The sequence below is a fragment of the Phasianus colchicus genome, chromosome Z (assembly GCF_987193195.1).
Source record: "Phasianus colchicus chromosome Z, bPhaCol1.hap1.1, whole genome shotgun sequence".
Lineage (NCBI taxonomy): Eukaryota > Metazoa > Chordata > Aves > Galliformes > Phasianidae > Phasianus > Phasianus colchicus.
The window spans coordinates 55195422-55215825 of record NC_143476.1 but is presented as its reverse complement, the minus strand read 5'-3'; the positions used below and the strand labels follow the sequence as shown (position 1 = coordinate 55215825).

Genomic DNA, 20404 nt, shown 5'->3' with positions numbered 1-20404 from the left:
CTCTGTGTAGGCACAAGGAAGAAGCTTTCTCTGGGAAAAAAAAAAAAAAAAAAAAAAGTGTAGGTGGAAATTCATCCATAGTAGCAATCTATTTTGGCTTTGAGACTTTTAAATCTGCTTCACAATGAAGACAAGTCCATTCTATCACAACTAACATGAACAATTGGCAATCCAGTTAAGCAGGAAGAGCTGCATTGCAGAGTACCCAATTCAAAGATCTGGGAAGATCCAGTGATTTTTTCCTGGCTAATGATGATGTTGCAGCACACTTAAGCCTGTACTACCACACACTTAGAAAGCTAGACATAGATTAAAAATTAATCCTTAGTTAAACTTTGAATACCAGGAAGTTTCAGCCTCTTGCAGCAAGAGTTACAATGATGCTTTGCGATGAAATTTCTTATTGCATCTTCTCCTAGGTTTGCTGGTCCAAATACCATCTTTCCAGACCTAAAAGGAATAACACTGAATAATAAGCAAACTCAAAATAATGCAATTGTAGAGAAGAGAAAGGTTTATAATTTCCATTCATCGAATTAGAAGTAAGTTCATTAAAAGCAAGTAAACAAACAAACAGTGTACATCTCCAGTTTCCAGCTCTGAGACCAAAAACTGCCAATTCTAGTAAAGAATTAGCTTCTATATAACCCACATCTACTTTTTCTTCCTGCAGCAATGCAGAGATGGAGTGTGGCTGTGACCTGCTCTGAAGGGAAACAGGACAGACCTAGCAGTTCCTACTAAAATGCTCAAAAAGAAAATTTGGGCACAATGACATTAATACATTGTATTCCTGAACCTTACTCTGTTACAGTCACTGTTCATTCTCATTACGAAAATGTTTTTGGTTTTGTTTCAATGTTGGGCACCTGGGAATAAACCAGAACCAGCAAAGACTTACTTATACCTTATTTAAGAATTGAAAACTGAAAGTCCCAGTCATATCAATCTGCAACACTGAATAAGGACTTAGTATACTGCTGGCAGGCAAGGCTTTAAAATTTATTGGCTTCTTTCTGTGCTCATTTCCATGTGTCTGCACTCTGGCCAATTCAGCAACATTACTAAGGGATCCGTTTGTGGAAGTGTAATGCATATTCTGAATGAAGCTGACACAATTACAAATAGAAGTAAGCTACAGACACACATGTTTTAGAAGTTCCACATAATTACATCAAATCTTTAATGTAGTCTGAAAGATCAGTGTTCATTAATTTTAACACTGTTCCACTATTATTCTCAAGAATTTAATTGACATTCCAGAAATCACAGAGCAAAGCACACAAGAAACACTTCTAAAGAAACTTCATGAATACAAGTGCTTTATTTTAATGATATGCACAGTAGAAACAATACATTTTAATATCTGAAATAAATTACAGCTTTGTGAAGTACGGAAAAAGACTTTAATTCTCTCAAATCTATCTGTGATTCACACTGATCTAAAATATTCTAAGGAAAGCTGTTTTCAAATATGACATTCCCATTCTATAATGGAAAAGAGCAATGAATAGTCAAAACTAGTATCTGTATAATTTCTGGCAGATAGTGATGATTATCTGTCTTCTGGATCATTTGAAGGACTGGTCTATTCAGCTTTTATTGAAGATTAGTATAAGAAAATATGTAGGAAGTAGTGACACTATGTAAGTGTCATATATACAGTTTAGATGAGATGGTGCTACATTATCATTTCCATTTAGTGAATAAATAATTAGTTGGAAAGTCACAAACAGAGAATTGTGGTAGAAACCACTATTTCCAGCTGGAGGCCACTAGTGAGTGGTGTCCCCCAGTAGCCCATCTTGGGATCAATACTCTTTAACATCTTTACCAGTGACATAGATGATTGGATCAAGTGCACTCTCAACAGGTTTGCAAATGACACCACATTTAGTGGTCCAGTCGATTGACAGAAGGAAGGGATGCCATACTGGGGTACCTTGACAAACTCAAAAGGTGAGGCCATGTGAACCTAATGAAGTTCAACAAAGACTCGTGCAAGGGGCTGCACTTGAACTGACGTAAAACTTAACATGAGCCAGCAGAGTGCACTTGCAGTCCAGAAGGTCAACAATATCCTGGACTGCATCAGAAGCAACATGGCCAGCAGTATGAGGAAAGTGATTTTCCCTCTCTGCTCTGTCCTTGTGAGGCCTTATATTTAGTACAGCAGCCACGTCTGGGGCCCCCAACTGAGGAAAGTTGTGGAACTTTTGGAGAGAATACAGAGGAGGGCCACAAGAATGATGAGTGGGCCAAAGCCCATCTCCTATGAAGACAGACTGAGGAAGCTGGGCTTGTTCAGTCTGAAGAAGAGATGGCTTCCAGAAGACCTCATTGTGACACTTCAGTATTTAAAGGGAGATTATTAACATGATGGAAATAAACTTTTTACATGGGAAGACAGTGATAGAGCCAGGGAGAACTGTTTTAAAGTATAAGGGGGGAGATTTAGATTAGGTTTAGATAGATGGGGGAAGTTTTTCACAGAGTGGATAGTGAGGAACTGGCACAGACTGCCCAGGAAAGGTTATGGATGCCCTGTTCCTGGAAGTGTTCAAGGCCAGGCTGAATAGGGTCCTAGGCAGCCTGATTTAGTGCTTGATCTAACAGTTGGCAGCCATGCCCATAACAGGACATTGGAAGAAGATGTTATTTGAGGTCTATTCCACTCAAGCCATTTTCTGGAAGGTCAGCCTGTCCTTACAGATCTGACACAGGAGTTACTTAGTGAAGAATGACTAATTGAACACTTCTTTCATCTTTGTGGCTCTCCTCTGGACCACTCCAAAGGCTCCACATCTTTGAGGTCCTCATCTAGACCCACTCAGAAAGCCCTACGTCCTTCTTGTGCAGGGGGGCCACTCAAAGTCACTCTCCTGGTTACTGATGGTCTTTTTTTGAGAAAAATATGAATCCATTTTCACTGTCTCAAAAAAGTGTATAAATACAAGCCAATGGACTTAAAAAAAAAAAAAAAAAAAAAAGTCCCTCTTTTTGTGAAGAACCTTACTTCATAGATATGCTCCATAAATATCTACCATATCATACTAGACTGGTCTTGTCTGCCAGACAGTTTAGCAGTGTGTGTGTTGATGCAAACAGTGCATCTCATATTCAACTAGGAGCTACAGATGCACAAAGTAGACCATACTACATCTATTTGGCCTTATTCAATAGAATGTAATGGGAGGCTTCATGGCAAGCAGCTCCCTTCCAGGAAAGCACCCACATCAACTACTCAGCATGTTTGCAAAATTAGCTTCACATTCACCTGTTTCACTTGTGCAGGTTTCTATAGCAGAGGTTCAGTCCAAGTAAATATTTTATCTATTGTCAGCAATTCAACTGTAAATTGTATGGCTGAAACTTAAAAGCTTGGTAAAGATTCAATAAGTCCGTTCTCCCAAATGCATGCTAATGAGTAACTTCAGATAACATAATCTATAATCATACTACAGCCTCCAGCCCATCACTATGTGCTTCAGAGTTTTCAAATAGGGGAACAAAAGATCTAGAACCTCTTACCCCTCCTTTTCACATGTTTGTAATGAGATTTTCAGCCACCAGAGCCCTTCTCCTCACCTCCCCCATCAGGCCTAATGCATCAATTATTTTCAATCTGAAATTCAGCCAACTATTTTCCACACTCTGAATCTGCTCTCCACTCTGCACCCAGTGTCAGTGAAAGCTTTAACAGGACAAACTTAATTACAGACTTGGTAAGTGGTATACTCTGAAAGAGTATCCAGAGTACTACTTGTATTGTGATTCTTCCCAATGTTTGTATTGTGATTCTTCCCAGTGTTTGGGTGGTATAGGAGCCTGCAGGGATAGCACTGTGTCACAGACCTGCTGCTGTACTTGGAATATTTCTGTTTTTAAAGGAAATCTTTTCATTAACATTATACCTGCATAATTTTAACACCTCATACATCCTAGGCAATGCACATGGCCAGATCTTCAATTGATGTCAAATATCCATGAAGTTACAACTGTCTACATGAGTTCAGGATCTGCCAGAGTATCACACATATTTCCAAACTGATCTATTATTTTTATCTTAGTATTGTATACAACTCAAAAATGATATAGGATACTAACAGAGAGCTAGAAATCACATTTTGCCATTAAAAAGTCCATTTCAAGTCAGCATGCAGGATGGATGAAAGACTTATTGCAAGATATTGGCATAAGCCACTGAACCATCAGAATTAAAGAAACAATAATAAATAAGGTAACTGTAAGTAGTGCTAAAATCTGTAACAGCATCATCAGTCACATGCCAACTGTTTTCTCTCAAGCTTCTAAAAGAATGTGTACTCAAAGCAACTTTTTAGGTAGTACACAGATATTGATTAAGTATCTTATTTACAAATGAGGATTTAGATCTTGATAGAGACAGAAATGTTTCCCCTGTGAGCAAATAAAGGGTAAAGCAAGATAGTGCTTTTACATTATTATTTTAGAAAGTGTTTCTTAGACCTGAATATCTATTAGTTGCTTACTGAATATATCTATTATTTGACTGCCTTATTCTTCAGATCCCTAAATCCAAACAATACAGCTTCATAACATGCTGTACCAAAGAATTCCCAAGACATAAGAAAATCAAGATGGTTTTGATTAATTAATCAATGCTTGCTCTTTAATTAGGACTTAACTGTTTTGTGAATGATAGAAAAAAAAGCTCTGAAAATAAAATGTGTGATCAAATTTTAGTAACTATGACAAACCGTGAAAAAAAAAAAACAGAACAAAACAGAACAGAAAAAAAAAAACAGCAGAACAATTATTAAAAAAAAAAAATACGCTTCAAGCTAATGCAGGTAGATATTATCCATATTATCCCTATTTTAAAGAGGATAAGCTGAGATTCCACATCAAGTATTGTGGTCTAATGATCAGTTGCAGTCTCCAGAAATAAATATTACAGTTTAGGTTCCACATTTGCTTCCACTGATGCAAAAGAATCCACTTGAGAAGTCGCAAACCATATCTTTACAGATCTGTAGCAATACTTTTAAAATGTTTGCTCAAATCTGTTAATGAACAACTATATAAACAATCTCTCTGATAAGCAATCCTTGTATTACTGGCATGATCTCTTAACCTACACAGAGCAAAAATGTCTTTGTTGGTGACATGGACAGCGGGACTAAGATCATCCTCTGCAAGGTGGACTACTAAGCTGAGTAGTGCAGTCGACACACTGAAGGGAAGGGATGCCATCCAGAGGGATCATTACAGACTTGATGGGTGTATCTTATAGCAATTTTTCACTTCTTAAAGAGGGTCTGCAGAAAAGATGGGGAGGGTCTCTTTATCAGGTATTGACGTGATAAGACACAGGTTAATGATTTTAAATCAAAAGAGGGTCAGCTTATATTAGGCATCAGGGTGTTGAGGCACTGCAACAGAGAAGCTGGGGTGTCCCATCCCTGGAGGTATTCAAGGCCAGGCTGGATGGGGCACTGAGCAGCCTGATCTAATGGGTGGCAACCTTGCAAAAGGCAGAGGAACTGGAAATGGATGATCATTCAACCCTGACCATTCTACCATTCTATGAAAATTTTATCACTGTCGTGTTCATCTTATTTATGACGTTCCCTTCAAAATAAATACTATATCGACAGCACAACTGCAACCATAATTTAGCATTAAAACATTAATACATTAATTTATAACTAATTCCATTAATGAAATCAAAATAATAGTTACAGAACTAAGAACCTGCTTCTAAAATAACCCTATTCTCATTTCTCAGTTTCTGCAACTGATGCATAAAGGCAGACTCCTTTACTACCTTTTTTTTGTAACCTCCAACATAAGATTTATGATCTCAGCATTACAACTATGGATTTGGAAAGTACAGAATGCTTAAATACACTACTAGGACCTGTTGGAAAGATTAGATATTCAGAGTCCCTCTCCTTGAGCCATGTTGCCCTATTTACTCAAAGAAACAGTGTCTCACTAGGCAGAGAAAACCACACTATAATATTTAAGTTACTGATAAACTTGCTAAAAAACTTACATGGTCTTCAGGCTCCAAATCTCATGCTCTGACCAAAAGCTCCTGTGAAGACTCCTCCACTTTTCATACACTGCACAGCATATGTAGGGAACTGGAATACTACAGACCCCCAAGTCCGGAGTCTACCAAGGCCTTGCCACTCATTTACTCAAACACCATGCAATAAATAATTAAATCACACAAATAAACAAAAATCCTCTAAGTATACACAGAAGGTTTGAACTGAACTGATAATTTCATCATAGAGCAACCTACTTTTTGTCTTCAGGTTTAATCACAGATGGGTCTGTAAGATTTTCTCCAACACCTACAATAAAATCAACAGAGTATGTTACAACAGAAGTTGATCATGATTTCATAACATGACACTTAAGAAAAAGGTGATTACCCTTTTTCATTTTAGATCATAAAGTGTCACAATTAAAATGATCATGAGCCAAAAACAAAATGCCATGTAAAGTACTGGCAAACATACAGTTTTGCACTTTATTTATATGTAGACGGAAGGCTTATGCAAATACTTCTAACCACTGAACATTGTGCTAAAGCTGAAATAACTAAGCAAAATGTGACCAGCATTAAGACTTTTATTTAAGTCAGAGTACAAGTACTAAACTAACATGAATCTTACTGTTATCAATAGATCTAATCTTAGATATAGACTCTCTTCAAGGCAGCAAACACAAGCCACAACTCATTATTCAGTTATACAATGTGAAAAAGTTTGGGTCTGCTACTCCTTTTCCTTCTGCATAGCCACAGAAGCGAATTAAGTAATTTCACTGTAAGAACTAACTGCTGTTATTTTGTTGTAGTTTTCCCAAAATGATGTAATAATATCATTTTACCAAAAGCTCTTTCCTTACATCTGAGGAAATTGCTGTACTTTTATGGTAAAGAAGAGATTCTATAAGAATATAATATGCAATAATTTTTAATTCAGTAGGCCACTGGTGATGAGTTTATATTCTGCTACTCACACAGTAAGAACTACAGAAAGACTGTTTTGTAACTGAAATACCCTCAAACTGCAATACTCTTCAATGAAAGTCATTTGAATTGACATAAATTACACAAAAACGCAGTGTATATACATGTGGAGATGGCCCCCATGTTATATAACTTGTGACAGAATTAAAACTAATCAGAACACCACGGGGTGCAACCCTTGCACTCTTCCTAAACACCAGATAAGAGAACTAAAAAATAAACATGAGACCAAAAGTAGAGCAGATTCTAGTCTATTTCCTCCTTTGAGATGGAAACTGAAGCTCCTCCAATCTTGATGAGATGTACATTCTCATGATGTACATGATGTTTAAATTCTCCACATTTGAGCCAACACAGTTGGACTAGAACTGTCAAGAGTTGTATAATAAACTCAAGCAAACCTAAGACAAATTCTAGTAGGCTATGGTTGAAGACACACTTTCTATATTTTTTTCATGTGATGCTAAAACCAAATGAAGGCAAGGATGGAATTATAGGCTTACTTTGCATACTAAGCATATCTTTTTGTAATTCACAGCTTCTGGATGCTGTAGAATGTAAATATGTTAAGTCTCGGTCTACCCATACACATTTCCCTTGACAGAAATGACAAACAATAGTGTTTTATACCATTTGATGGGTGCTGTTCATCTTGTGAACATTGTCAACTGTTTTATCTCTTTAAATTGTGCCATGTTCCTACTTATACATGTATGGTAAAGTGGTCACATGCTCTTCGAAGGAGCCACCAGACTTTGTGAATACCACTCAGGTTTACAGTTTATCTGAACTGCTTACAGATTTATTAAAAGGAAAAATGAAAATACACAGACAGCAGTTCAAACTCTCCAGACAGATATACACACATTAGGTATGTATATATACATCGGTATACTTGAATCTCTGTATTACTTTTATTGCTTTATAAAAATAAAAATATCTGAACTGTGAAGTGTTTTTCTGGAGCTGGCTGAAATGTTCCCCTACACTTTAACTACCTGCTGTTTCCCCATTCATCCTAGATGTACTTGAAACCAAATTATGATCTTCTAACAACTACATATAACACCTACATTAATCCAGAGTATTTCTGTTGATGCTCAGTTAAAGGACCTCACAATAGATATCCAGAGGCTACATGAGCTTTTCCAGGTAGTAGAAAAGAAGAGAATTTGGCTTGTTTCTCAACATTAAATTCTCTTTTGAGATAATTGCTTTTCACTTGCGTTAAAGCTAGTAATCACATGCTAGTAGTCACCTTGCAAATCCAGGACAAGGAGCTCCCCACGAGTATACACATAGGTCCAATGAGAGAAGGCCAGCATCAGCTCTTCAAGCAAGCTGCTAGGTGTAATCTCATCTCCGTTGTTGTTATTGTATTTCCGAAATTCACCAGTCATGTACTTCTCAATAGTCAGCCACTGGTTTGCAGAATGGCAGTAAATGAGAAAAACTTCCAGGAACCTGTGAATAAAAGGAGTATGTAAGGGTAACAAACAGCTCCACAGTCACCATACAGCATAATGCCAAGTAAATATACCAGAAAGGAGAACATGTCTTCACTAAGGGGATTATTTTCAACAGCAAGAGGTACCTTAGACAGCACAATGGCTTTCTCAGTTTGGTAGATAACAAAACTATATATTTCATCAGAAGATATAGTTTATAGATAAACAACATAATCTGATGTCCTGGTAACATAATCCGATGTCCTGGTTCTGACTGAGATAGAATTAGTTTTCTTCCAAGTAGCAGGTATTCTGCTGTCTGTGTTTTGGATTCAGTATGAGAACATTTTAGCCGTAGCAGAGTAGTACTGCGCAGAATTAAGGACTTTCCTGCTTTTCATGCTGCTCTGCCATCAAGAAGCTGGAGATGTACAAAATTCTGGGAGGAGAAAGACCCAAACTAGCAAAGGGGATATCTTGTACCACATGGCATCATGTTGAACAATAAAATTAGGGGAACTGACCAGGGAGGCTGCCCAGGCACTGGTCAGCAGGTGGTGAATGACTGCACTGCACAACACACAATATTTCATTTATCTTCTATCATTATTTTCCCTTCCTTTTCTGTCTATTAGACTGTCTTTATCTTAACCAGTAAGTTTTTTTCCAATTCTCTCTTCCATGTCAATACGGGGGAGCGAGCAAACGGCTATGTGGTGCTCAGCTGCCTGATGGGTTGGTTGACATCTGATTTAACTCCAGACAACGTAATAAGCATTATTAATTTTTCTTATGTTAACTGCGTTAAAGGTAATTCTCATCTAAGGAGCAGCATCATGAAGAAGCTTATTTTGCTATCACATCTAGCTATACAGGTAAAGTACAATGATACCTGCCTTACCTTTTAAAAAGTTTAAAGGTGTGGGTTTTTTTTGGCACATAACTTTACTTTTAGAGGGAAATTATTCGGCAGAGATGACAATTTACTCAAACCATTATATATACTGGAGATTATGCTACAGAATGGTCACATCAAAGAGCAGTCAGGGACTCTGTCATTTGTTTCCAATTTCCCATCTTCCGTAGACAGAAATAATCAAAGTTCTGTACACAGTGATGACATGGAAACTCTACCTGGCTCCTGTCCTGGAAGTTATAGGTTCCACTAAAGTGGGAGGAGAGGAGTAAACAAGGCTTCTTGGAAATAAATCACTCAGAATCACTTATAAAAACTCATCTCATTGTACCCACTGAAGTAACTTCTATGCTGAAAACAGGAAGTGCCAAACCTGTCCGTACCACTTTTTTCAGGGAAGAAAAAGACCACAGAAGTAGCATTTCTGAAAGACAGAGTAAAAACGCACTGGAACAGAGGATTGTTGTGCTGCATTCACTATTTTATCTCCCCATCTCACCTTCCATAAGATTCTCATCAGACATCATGTGCTGCACAGTAAGCATAGACTAGTTGGCTATGCTCTATTATGCAGAAGTTCACTGGTCAAAGAACTGCTACCAGAGAAAGTCCAAAACAGCTCAGTTCTGCTTGCTTTTTTTTTCCCTGCAGTGGCCTTAAATAGGGCATCCCTTTCTCTGCTAACCTGCTGGCAAATCCGTAATACCCATCAAAATGAGGGAAAATCTGTTTTAATAAGGGGCTGTATCATTTCAGAAGTACAGATTTAAAAAGAAGCAATTCTAGAAACCAATCGAGGCGTGGAGAAAAAGATAACTAGAAGGTAAAAACTACAATACAGGTTAGAAATAGTGTCTCTTAGCACTTTCTAGGTCAGACCTGCCTATCTATCCTAAAAATATGACAAAGCTCTTCTGAGGAAAGATCTTTTGCTTTGCTAAACTCTTACGAGCTGAAGGCCTGATGTTTCTTGGCATGCTCATTGTCATGGCTTAAATTCCTTTCAGTAACAAACCCTTCTTTAAGTCACTATTATCCCTATTATCTTCTGCCCTAATTTATTTTTACATATTGATGTACTTATTTCTTTTAATTAAGTATTTAAGACATATGCACTGTTTAAAGCAGCAGCCATTTCAGTCTACTATGGAAAAAGAGTCAATGTTACACTTGGGACACAGCTGAGAAAAGAAACCTTTGACATTTAATCCTTAAAGACAGTGATTTTACCTTGGAGTATAAGGAATAGCATGAGGTTTCACTTGATTGAAGGTATAGATTAACTTTTGGGCAGCCCTCTGCTGTTGGATCTCCTGAAGAAAAACATCTTGTTAAGCATCACTTTAATTTGGTATCATGAAAAAAAGGCAGCATTGATTGAAAAACAAAACAAAACAAAAAAAAAAAAAGAACCAGCTGATTGAATATTGCTTAAAAGTGGGAGATGCATCTTCCTCAAAACCATTTTCCTTTCCAGAAGGTAGCATCAAAGCACACATCAACCATACTAGACATTCACATATAAGCAGTAGAATATTTAAGACATGTCAGACTATACCAGTCAGTGTCCCCTCAGGTCTGTACTCACCCTCAGGCAGAGATGTAACACTGTACCATCATGAAAGATCTTCTGCCAAGTCTGAACCACCTCTGGCAAAAAAGACTTCACAATAAATACTTGTCCCAGCTTTAACACATCATTCTCAGACCAAGTACAAATGACCTTCATGGCCCTCCGCAGACCCCCATCCATCTCCTCTTGTGACAAAACTTGGATCATTGCAGCCATACCATGCTGGGACCAAGAAGACATGCTTTTACTAAGGTTCATAGGTGAACTCTCTTCTAGTCGATAGACAGTCACTTCCTCTCCAGCTTCAATGAAAGAAAGTTTTGTCAGTAGAAAAACTTAGTTTTGTCAGTAAAACTGCATTTTCATTCAGTATCTTAAAATAACACACTACTTTACATACCTTTGCAAGCCATTTGTGTGAAAACTTGCCCTAAGATTATATTATCTATTACTACAGATCTTTCGTGATAACATAAATGGCCCAAATGTGTCAAACCTCCAGAGATGAATTTAAGATTTCATGCATTCTTTCATAGAAACAAAGCTCAGTGATAGCCGGGTCTATATAAAACAATCTCTTTTGCCACAATTTTTAAGTACTTAAAAATAGTTGAACTTAAAAGATGTATATTTTTGAACAGTTATCATCTTCAGCACAAACTTTAAGCATGGCTCCCTCTGTTTATGCACTGTGTAGAAACGGGATTCTGTAAAACTTTTTTTAAGCTAATCAAGTCCCAGGTAATACTCATAATATTTTCCTTTAAACGGGGCTTAACAAAACAAACATTAGACACAACAAACACACAAACACAACTTGTAATAGTTAATGACTACAAAAATAAAGGACTAGCGATTGTCACCTTTGGAGGAAGAGAACTGAGTTTCTTAGAAGTAATGAATAGTGAATTGGCCGTGATAAATCAGGAAAATTAGATTGAAAAGGGAATGGTCCTTCCTCAGAGAAAAGAATCCTAGAAGAACAAGCTAAAGCAAGTAGAAAGGAAGTCTGCAATTCTAGCATTTTAAATTAAGATTTATCTTTTTCCTAGAAGTTCCCATGTTTTTTGTATTGCATTAAATTTCAGTTCTGCTCTTGTTAATAACATCATTTCAGAATAAATCAAAACAGAATAAATCTGGTGAGTTTTAATTGTCATGCAGTAACGCTGTACACATAGGTTGCACCAAAAGGAATGTCTCCTGCTTATTTTCAAGAAAACTACAACAGATACAAAGAGCACAATAACACTATTTCATAGAGGAAATTCTCAGTTACAAAACAGTATTTTTCAGCATAGTCTCTACTATTAGCTATGCATTTTTGCTAGTACTGAACAAGAGCATGCATTCCATGCTTGTAAAAATTTGCTCCAGTGAAGGCGACCCACTGTTTCACAGGTGCTATGGCACTGTTGTTGCTAGAACACTGTCCATGCAACTCTGTCCATGCAAGCATCTTTTATTGGCCAGAACAGATGGAAATAAGAATGTGTCAGATCCAGACTGTACAGCGTGGTAGGATAGTCCAGCCAAAATAAGCAATAAGATTAATCGTCTTCAAATTGGTAGAGGGCTTAGTGTTACAGTGTTGTAAGAGAAAGGTTAACTTCTTCAATGAACTGATTCTGGAAGTTTGAGTCTTCAGTTTAGACAGTATCTCAAGGTAGCAGTCAGAGTGGACATTTGTCTGGGTTTCAGGAAAGTAGAAATATCCCCTTTTTCCTATCCCAAAAGACAGTGCATATCACTTTACCTGCTGAAGGCTGTACCTTGAGTTTTTACTCCCATAGGGAATTCACATCTTTCCATTCCATTGACTCTGGTTTGTAGTGGTGACACCACATCAGGATACTGGTAATTATATAGTCCGGGGTACTGCCATCTTCAGCCTCACCTTCAGTTCTGACAAACTTGCATACAATGTTCTGTTCCTGTGTGAGCAGCTCTGCAGTATTCCAACACTGCCATCTTCGCTTCCAATGCACTGAAGCCAATATTCAGCTCTGTACACAGTTGCCAGGTTGTAATCCATCATATTGAATGGATGAGTTGATAGAGATTTTCTTCTTCTCATGGTATGATGGCTGTGCATTGCTATCTGGAACATGGCTTGTCTTTCACATCACTGTTGGCACTGCTGAAATGCACTGTCCACTGCCTCACTGTGCTCACACCCACTGTTTAGCTTCCATAAATGCTCAGTAAGTATCAATGACCATCAATGAGTACTGTTTTTTCTGCATGGAGGAATTCTAGGACACACCTTTGTTTCATATGCACATCCCTGTCAGATGCTGTTCTAACAGACTGCCCCTCTGCGACCATATGCCCATGGCAACAACATGTAACAGAACACTGGTGAGAAGATTCTACCTCTTCAGCCACATCACTAACATCTGCCTCTGACATTGTGGGCCAATGTAATAAAATAGGAGACATTACTTTTGGAGTAGCTCTCTTAGTTGTTAGAGCGTTCATCTCTTATGGTGCAAGCAAGACACACTTCTGTTTCTCTTCACTTCTGTTTCTTTTGTGTAAATTAACACAAAAGTGGGCTCGATTCACTCTACTTGCCATGTGAATTCATTACAAACAGATCTTAACTGCTAAGTAGGATGAAGTAACTACATCTGCAAATAGCAAACAATGACATAACAGAGGACAAACTGAATTCAGACAGAAATATTTCATTCTTGCCCCTGAGCATATCTTCATCAGTCAGCATTGATGCAGATGCTACAGAATGCCCCACCGCAAATGTTTTGATTTAAAATTAAGCAATGGAAAAGTCAGTGTATTATACATAAGTAAGACACTTGAATAAAGGTACTGTAACTATGTACATTTCTTTCTTAAACTTATATTAATTCTTCATTTTATTAACTTTTGACAATTTAATACCTTAAAAGGTGTCTCCTGGGAGTCTCAAAGATTAGAATGTTCAATATGCTCATAGTTGTATTAATTATGTGCAGCAGTCTGGTCCCAAGAAATCCTATGATGCTGCAAGTATCAGCAATCAGTTGCTGTGAGATAAAATATGCTATCCATTGAAGAAAACATACCTAGATCATGTCTAGAGGCAGAGCTTCTGCTACTGTGAACAAATAGAGCACACTTTGAAACTCTTATCAAACAATATCCTTCTCTTCAACTCTTTAGTTACAGTACATATCTTTCTTCCCTTGGTATAGTGTCCTTCCAACAAATGCCTGTTTTTCATGTCTTTTTGACCAGATGTCCTGACACATATATTGAGATAAGGTGGTGTAGTGGTGAGACTGCATTTATAAACATTAGGGGAATCTCATTTCTATCTTCATCTACCTAATGATATAGAGAAAATGAAGTTAGACTCCTCTATGTGGTTCACAGTAATCACATGAATGTCAACAGACACAAGCTGCAGCTAGAGATACTCCATGAAATAATTTTTAAAAAGCTTTACAGTGAAGCAGTAAAACACTGAAACAAATTGTCCAGAGAAGCTATGGAAGCTCTGTTTATATTCAAAAGACAAGTGGATAGACCCTCAGCAAGCTGATCGGAATTGGTCACCCAGGGAGTTGAACCAGACAAGCATGAGAAGTCTGTAAATTACTGCATGAATGCAATTCAAGATAGAATTAGTTCACTTCTTTTAGAAAAGAAGAAATACTGAAATTAATTCAAGGTGGCGTCTCAAATTCAGTCTTTTAAAAATAATGCATGAAACATTCCTATAATAAGAAAACATAACCAAGAAATTGGTACTCACCAAAGAGCTGGACTGGTGTAAATGGTATGGTCTGAGCAAGTCTCATTAAGTTGTTTCTTTCGACAGCTGCAAATAAGACAAATTTCACTGCCACACTGAATAAATAACAAGCCAACTAAGTTTCAAAAACATCTGACAACTCTTTAGTGAATGAAGCCAAGTAGGCTGCAGTGTGGTCCTGAGTCAGGTCTTCTGATTGCAATTTGTGAGACTCTATACAGCCACCAGTTCTCCTTTGCGCGTTGTCATACATCACAAGCATCAACCTCCATTCTTTTTACTGTTCACTGCTTCCCTTCTTACGAGAAAACAGTCTGTGGGAAAAGAGCCTTGCACCGTGGCTAGTAGGACTGCTTCTGCTTTTCATCCTTCTCCCAATAGCAGCTGCTACTTTCTCCTCCTGCCAGTTCCAGTGCAGTGCACTATGTCAGTAAGATGCATTGGCCTCGGCTGCCCTCACATACTGTTTCTGCCAGGCTCACAAGTGCTTGGGGTTTTAGCAAGGTAACACAGGGAAATCCAAGCTTGCCCTACAGAGCATAGCGTCAACATCTGGGCTCCACGCCAAACAAAATAATTAATTTTATTATACCTCCTTAACTGGGGGCTTTTTTCTCAGCCAAACACCTTCAAAACTCAGAATGCCAACTAAATATTTATGGACTTGTTCTTACAATGACTCAGTTATTGGGAAATGGAAGAGAGCTGCAGAGTAAGCCTCAAGGAGGCTTAAGAAGAAGACTAAGAAAGAGGTTCTAAAGAGACTACAAAAAAATGTCTCTTAGGAGACTAGAAGAATGCAAACCATATTCTTACTGCCTTAGCTGTGTTTCTCTGAACAGCACCCACAAACTCCTTAAGGATGATTTCTGGAGCTTAGACACTCCATGTCCTTTTTTTTGTCCTTCTCTTAATTAATTAGAAATTAATTAGCCCAGGAGAGAGCAAAGGAGACCCATGGCATGCCTGTTCAGGAATGTACTGTTCTCATATCAGAAGATCTGTCTTTCAGACTTTACTAAAAGGCTTGCCTACATACTGCAAGACCAACAGGCACTGGATAATGTAGTTTTTGAAGAACAGACTGAAAGTCAAGATGCTGCCTTAATGCACCACTATAAACATACTGTGGTCACTAAACTACTGCATACCAGGAAAAAGGATGTAAATAAGGTAGGTGTCACAACTGTGCTATCTGTCAGACTCTGTCAGTGTCCACTCCAGAGCCTTCAGAAGTACTGTGAAGTCACTTTGCACCAGCTGCTAACCCTGGAGGAAAACTCAAGCTCTTTCGACTGTGCAGAGAAACAAAGCTGTATTTGACTCTAAAACATGATAGCAAAACAAACCATAAGCAGTATAAGGTACAGGATTTTGGAACCATAGAATCACAGAATCCTTAGAGTTGGAAGAGTCCTTTAAAGGCCATCCAGTCTAAGTGTACAAACACCTTCAGTGGTGTAAGTCTAACAGAATTTTTAAAAAGGATTAGACAATGCAAGTAGTGTTCAGGGACATGATTTAGCAGAGGGCTGTTAGGGTAGTATGATCAAGATGCGGTTGGACTTGATGATCTTTAAGGTCTTTTCCAACCTGAGCAGTTCTATGATTCTATGATAGTGCAACTCCCCTGCATGAACAGGGACATGCACAGCTAGATCAGGTTACCTACAGCATGATCCAGCCCGAAAAGTCACCAGGGATGGGACATCCACCACATCTCAGTCTGGGTTTTATTGACGAATTTCTAGCCCAATCTTCCTGATAAAAGAACATCTATACACCTATTCTGGAAACATCTCAAGATCTTTGTCATCTTCTAGTATAAATGAGATTGTCATCTGCACAACAAGTTCTATCCAATTTCAAATGGCACGCATGATGAGAGCCAAATTAATCATTGTAACAATGCCATGATGTCAGAGAAATTAGTCCTGTGCACTGATTACAAACCAGGAGTTGTTATTCCCAATGAAAACCACATCGTTTTTCAAACTTCAAAAGGCTGTTAATGCTTTCAGTTTACCCTATGCCCCCCTTAAAAGGAGCTAAAGCCACGCAGGCAACAGAGACATCTACTGGCAAGCTCTGCACAGTTCTCCTCTGGGGAAAAAATGTAATCCAAGCCTCGTGGAAAAATCTTTGCATATTCAGTTCAGGAAAAGACAGGACTGTGGGCAATTAGCATTCCAAAGATTTATTTCCTGCCAGATTTCCATGAGTTTATAGGTATATAAACACGGATTAGGTAGTACAGTACCAATTAACTGAAGAAACCAATTCCAGCAAGTACAAAGGAGGATGTGGGAGGTGTGAGGGGATATGATAGCTATAAATATATGAATATCTCTCCTTGCCTCCCCAGGAATCAGAGGAATCATTGTTTCCACTGATATTTTGAAAGCAATTATCTACACTCTGCACTGGATTTGTCACAAATAACTGGAATGGAGCAATTATCAGCAGGAAAATAATTCATAACTTCCTCTCTGCTGTATTAGGTATGAATTAATGCAGAACCTTCTTAGCAGTGGTCAATCGTACAAACCTTCCAAATGAAAATCACAGAGAATGACAAGGGATGAACTAATGTTCTTTTTAATTTGATAAATTTAAACACTTAGCTATCATTCCGGTGCCTCCTGCTTACCTGAGTAATGACAGTGCAGATCTTGAGATGTTTTCAAGCAGCCAAACATATCTGAAATAATGTTTAAAGGATCATTATGTTAATTATTATAGCAGACATGAATGCATGATTTTTTATTTCTTCCATCCCAGAGTTTGTCATGAAACAGATTAATCAGAATTACTGTCTTAGCATTCTAAAGAGGAGAATTACTAATTGGCTTAAACTGTGTTATAACGTACAGTATATTGACAGATTTCAGTCACCAATGTAATATAGCCAGACAACTTATTTATTCAGGGAAATGGTGGGAAACTAGTGATATTAACCTCAAGGACATGTAGCTTCTCTGAGCCAATTACACCTCTGGGATATTAAAAGCATTTTGCTGTCCATCATGCTTCACAGTCTCCCAAAGGCACAATTTTTCCAACTCCATCTTCAGTCATTAAGCATTCCATTAACTATACTATTACAAGAAAGTTATAACAATACTGGCTCATTAATCCACAATCTCAAATGCTCTTAAGGTATAAACATACAGCAATTTCTGTCGGTCGCATGCATAATAGGCATAGCCATATAAGATTTAGTCCAAAAACTTTTGTTTTAGAAAGTATCTTTTTAATAAAACCAAGATTAACAAGCACATCTCCATTAATTAGATGAAATTACTTCATTCTATTGGAAAATAATCCTTTAAAATGCTTAGTTTAAAAACAACAACAACAACAACAAAAAAACATTTTTGCTGTAATACTTTCAATTCTGAAAAATGAGTTAATCAGAACTGAATATTCATCAAACTGTGTGAACATTACCCTCTTCTTGTTTATATGCTTTATTTAGCTAGCTTCTCATCCCTAACAGAAGAGATTTTAAATGAAGAACATAAACAAACTGCAAGGTGATTACATTTCCCATAAGTCCTCTTGCCCCTTTTGATCTCATTCTTGATAGACCCAACTAGCTCTGTTGTACTTCATACACTGTCAAACAACAAGCATGAAAAGGGGAGTGCAGGCCAACTAATTCCTTCTTAGAGTGGAAATCAAAGAAATGGTGCATTCTGGAGAAAAACCCTAAAACATCTCTATTCGCAGCAGTGTGCTTCACCACAGTCTCATTTCATGCACAGACTGATCCAGCGAGATCATACATGGAAAGTAAATAAGTCAAAGAGCATCTAATTTCTGCATCGCAGCTATCTTCAATGAGATACAAGTCCAGATGCACAACCTCTTATGGCTAAGTGGCACGTCAGGAAAAATGGAAGACAGACTAAAAGGCAACAAATACAAATGAGGTTAACTACCACTCTACTGCTGTGGAACAAAGTCAGCCCCCATTATGATCCCAAATTTCTTCATTGGCCATTCCATAATGAGTTCAGTGTTTCACCATCTTTCTAATTTCAGTGAAGCCACACAAACAGAGGAATTACACCAAACAAGCATTTGAAAAATCAAGCATACATGTATACCATAATTTATTCTCAGATGCAGACCCAATTTTAACCGAAGACTTCTCTCAGTCTGCCAAGGATTAAACTTGTAAAGAGATTACTCCACCTGGAAAGGACAGGATTATAGGGCAGACTTAAATAAAAGTAAGTTTTTTCTTTCAAGATTTCACTACTACATTAGATAAAAGATTTCACTTTAAGATAAAATCAGGAAACAATATATGAAACAATTGTTAAACAGTTCTTATAGCTATCTACACAGAATAAATAGATTTTCTTTTGGATTTCCTATTTAACAGCTGTCAAAGTGGGATTTGCAGAGAGGAATTGAAATGAATGGCAAGTAACCAAAAACTTACTGTCAGTTCCTTCTGCAGCTCTCAACCTGTTTAAAAGCAAACATTTGATATTTTACTTCAAAGTTCCTGTCTTTGAGCTAATACTGCTACATATAAAGAAGGATGATCTATATGAAAACAAAAAGTTCATGTAATTTACAATGCAGGATCAACATTAGCATCTGATCACCTTCAATCACATACACAATTTTTCGAACCATGTGAATCAATGCTGAGATGTACTCAGAGCAACATATGCCATTGCCATTGCTTGCATAAAAACAGACTTTTTAAACTTATGGTCCTTTGGATTAGCAAGGCTGCAAGCAACAACAGCATCTTTGTTACAGAACACAGCGGATGTGATTTGTGTAACACACCAATAAAGACAACAGACAAAGCAACAGAATCAGGCTAATCGAAAGTCTGTAAATCCTGCTGGTAAGTACATGGTTTGGCTACTGCCCATGGATGACTGGCTTAAAAAAAAAAAAAAAAAAAAAAAAAAAAAGACATAGGATCTATCAAACAAAAAACAATTCCTAAAAACGTTCAAAATACTTACAAAAACAGTATAATTTTAATAAATATTGAAAATTCATTATAAAATCAAGCTAAATATTTTGTAAATATGCAGACTCGGTAAAAAGATTAATCATGAAAGAAAAGGTTTCAGGAGCTACTAGGATTTAAATTATTGATAAAAAAACATGGCATTTTCATAGCAATATCACGTGCAATTTTTCATGCTTACTAGATTGGCTAGTTAAAGACACTACAGTAATCTCAGAGACTGAATGACAAAATTTATTATTTCTAGAATACAAAGGTATGTCCATTCCATCTAAAACTATACTCTTTCTTTGAATGGATTTCCTTTACCTTCATTAACAAGCCTTCACTTAAAGAAACTAAAACAGATTGAATTGCCTTAACACTTCATTTCACATCAATTTCTCATCTTAAGTATGAGTGGAAGCCTGTACAAGAGTACAGAATTGTCTTTCTAAATATGTGATAAATATCTTAATATACTAGTAATACATACGAGGAATTCCTGCTCAGATTACTTCTGTGGATGCTTCCAGACACGCTATTACTCAAATCCTATAAAGAAGAAAGATATTTTTACTGGTAAAATCCATACATCGCTATCACATATTCACTGAGCAATTCAAAAATGTAAACTCTTCAAAACATTTCTTGATAAGCTTGTTGTTAAAATGAATAATCCCACTGACAGGA

At 37.3% G+C, this 20404-nt stretch overlaps 1 protein-coding gene across 2 annotated transcripts in view; it reads right to left on the bottom strand.

The window, feature by feature from the left end:
* The window catches only part of TRPM6 (transient receptor potential cation channel subfamily M member 6), a 63878-nt gene that overhangs the window by 2515 nt on the left and 40959 nt on the right, over positions 1 to 20404 (bottom strand). For both annotated transcript variants that reach the window (XM_090130773.1, XM_090130774.1), the window contains exons 27-35: positions 20208 to 20266; positions 19181 to 19206; positions 17378 to 17428; positions 14728 to 14793; positions 10983 to 11269; positions 10625 to 10707; positions 8289 to 8494; positions 6296 to 6347; positions 344 to 450 (exon numbers count right to left, since the gene is read on the bottom strand). In XM_090130773.1, the coding sequence (XP_089986899.1) occupies positions 344 to 450; positions 6296 to 6347; positions 8289 to 8494; positions 10625 to 10707; positions 10983 to 11269; positions 14728 to 14793; positions 17378 to 17428; positions 19181 to 19206; positions 20208 to 20266 (937 nt within the window). The remainder of the gene's footprint in view (positions 1 to 343; positions 451 to 6295; positions 6348 to 8288; positions 8495 to 10624; positions 10708 to 10982; positions 11270 to 14727; positions 14794 to 17377; positions 17429 to 19180; positions 19207 to 20207; positions 20267 to 20404) is intronic.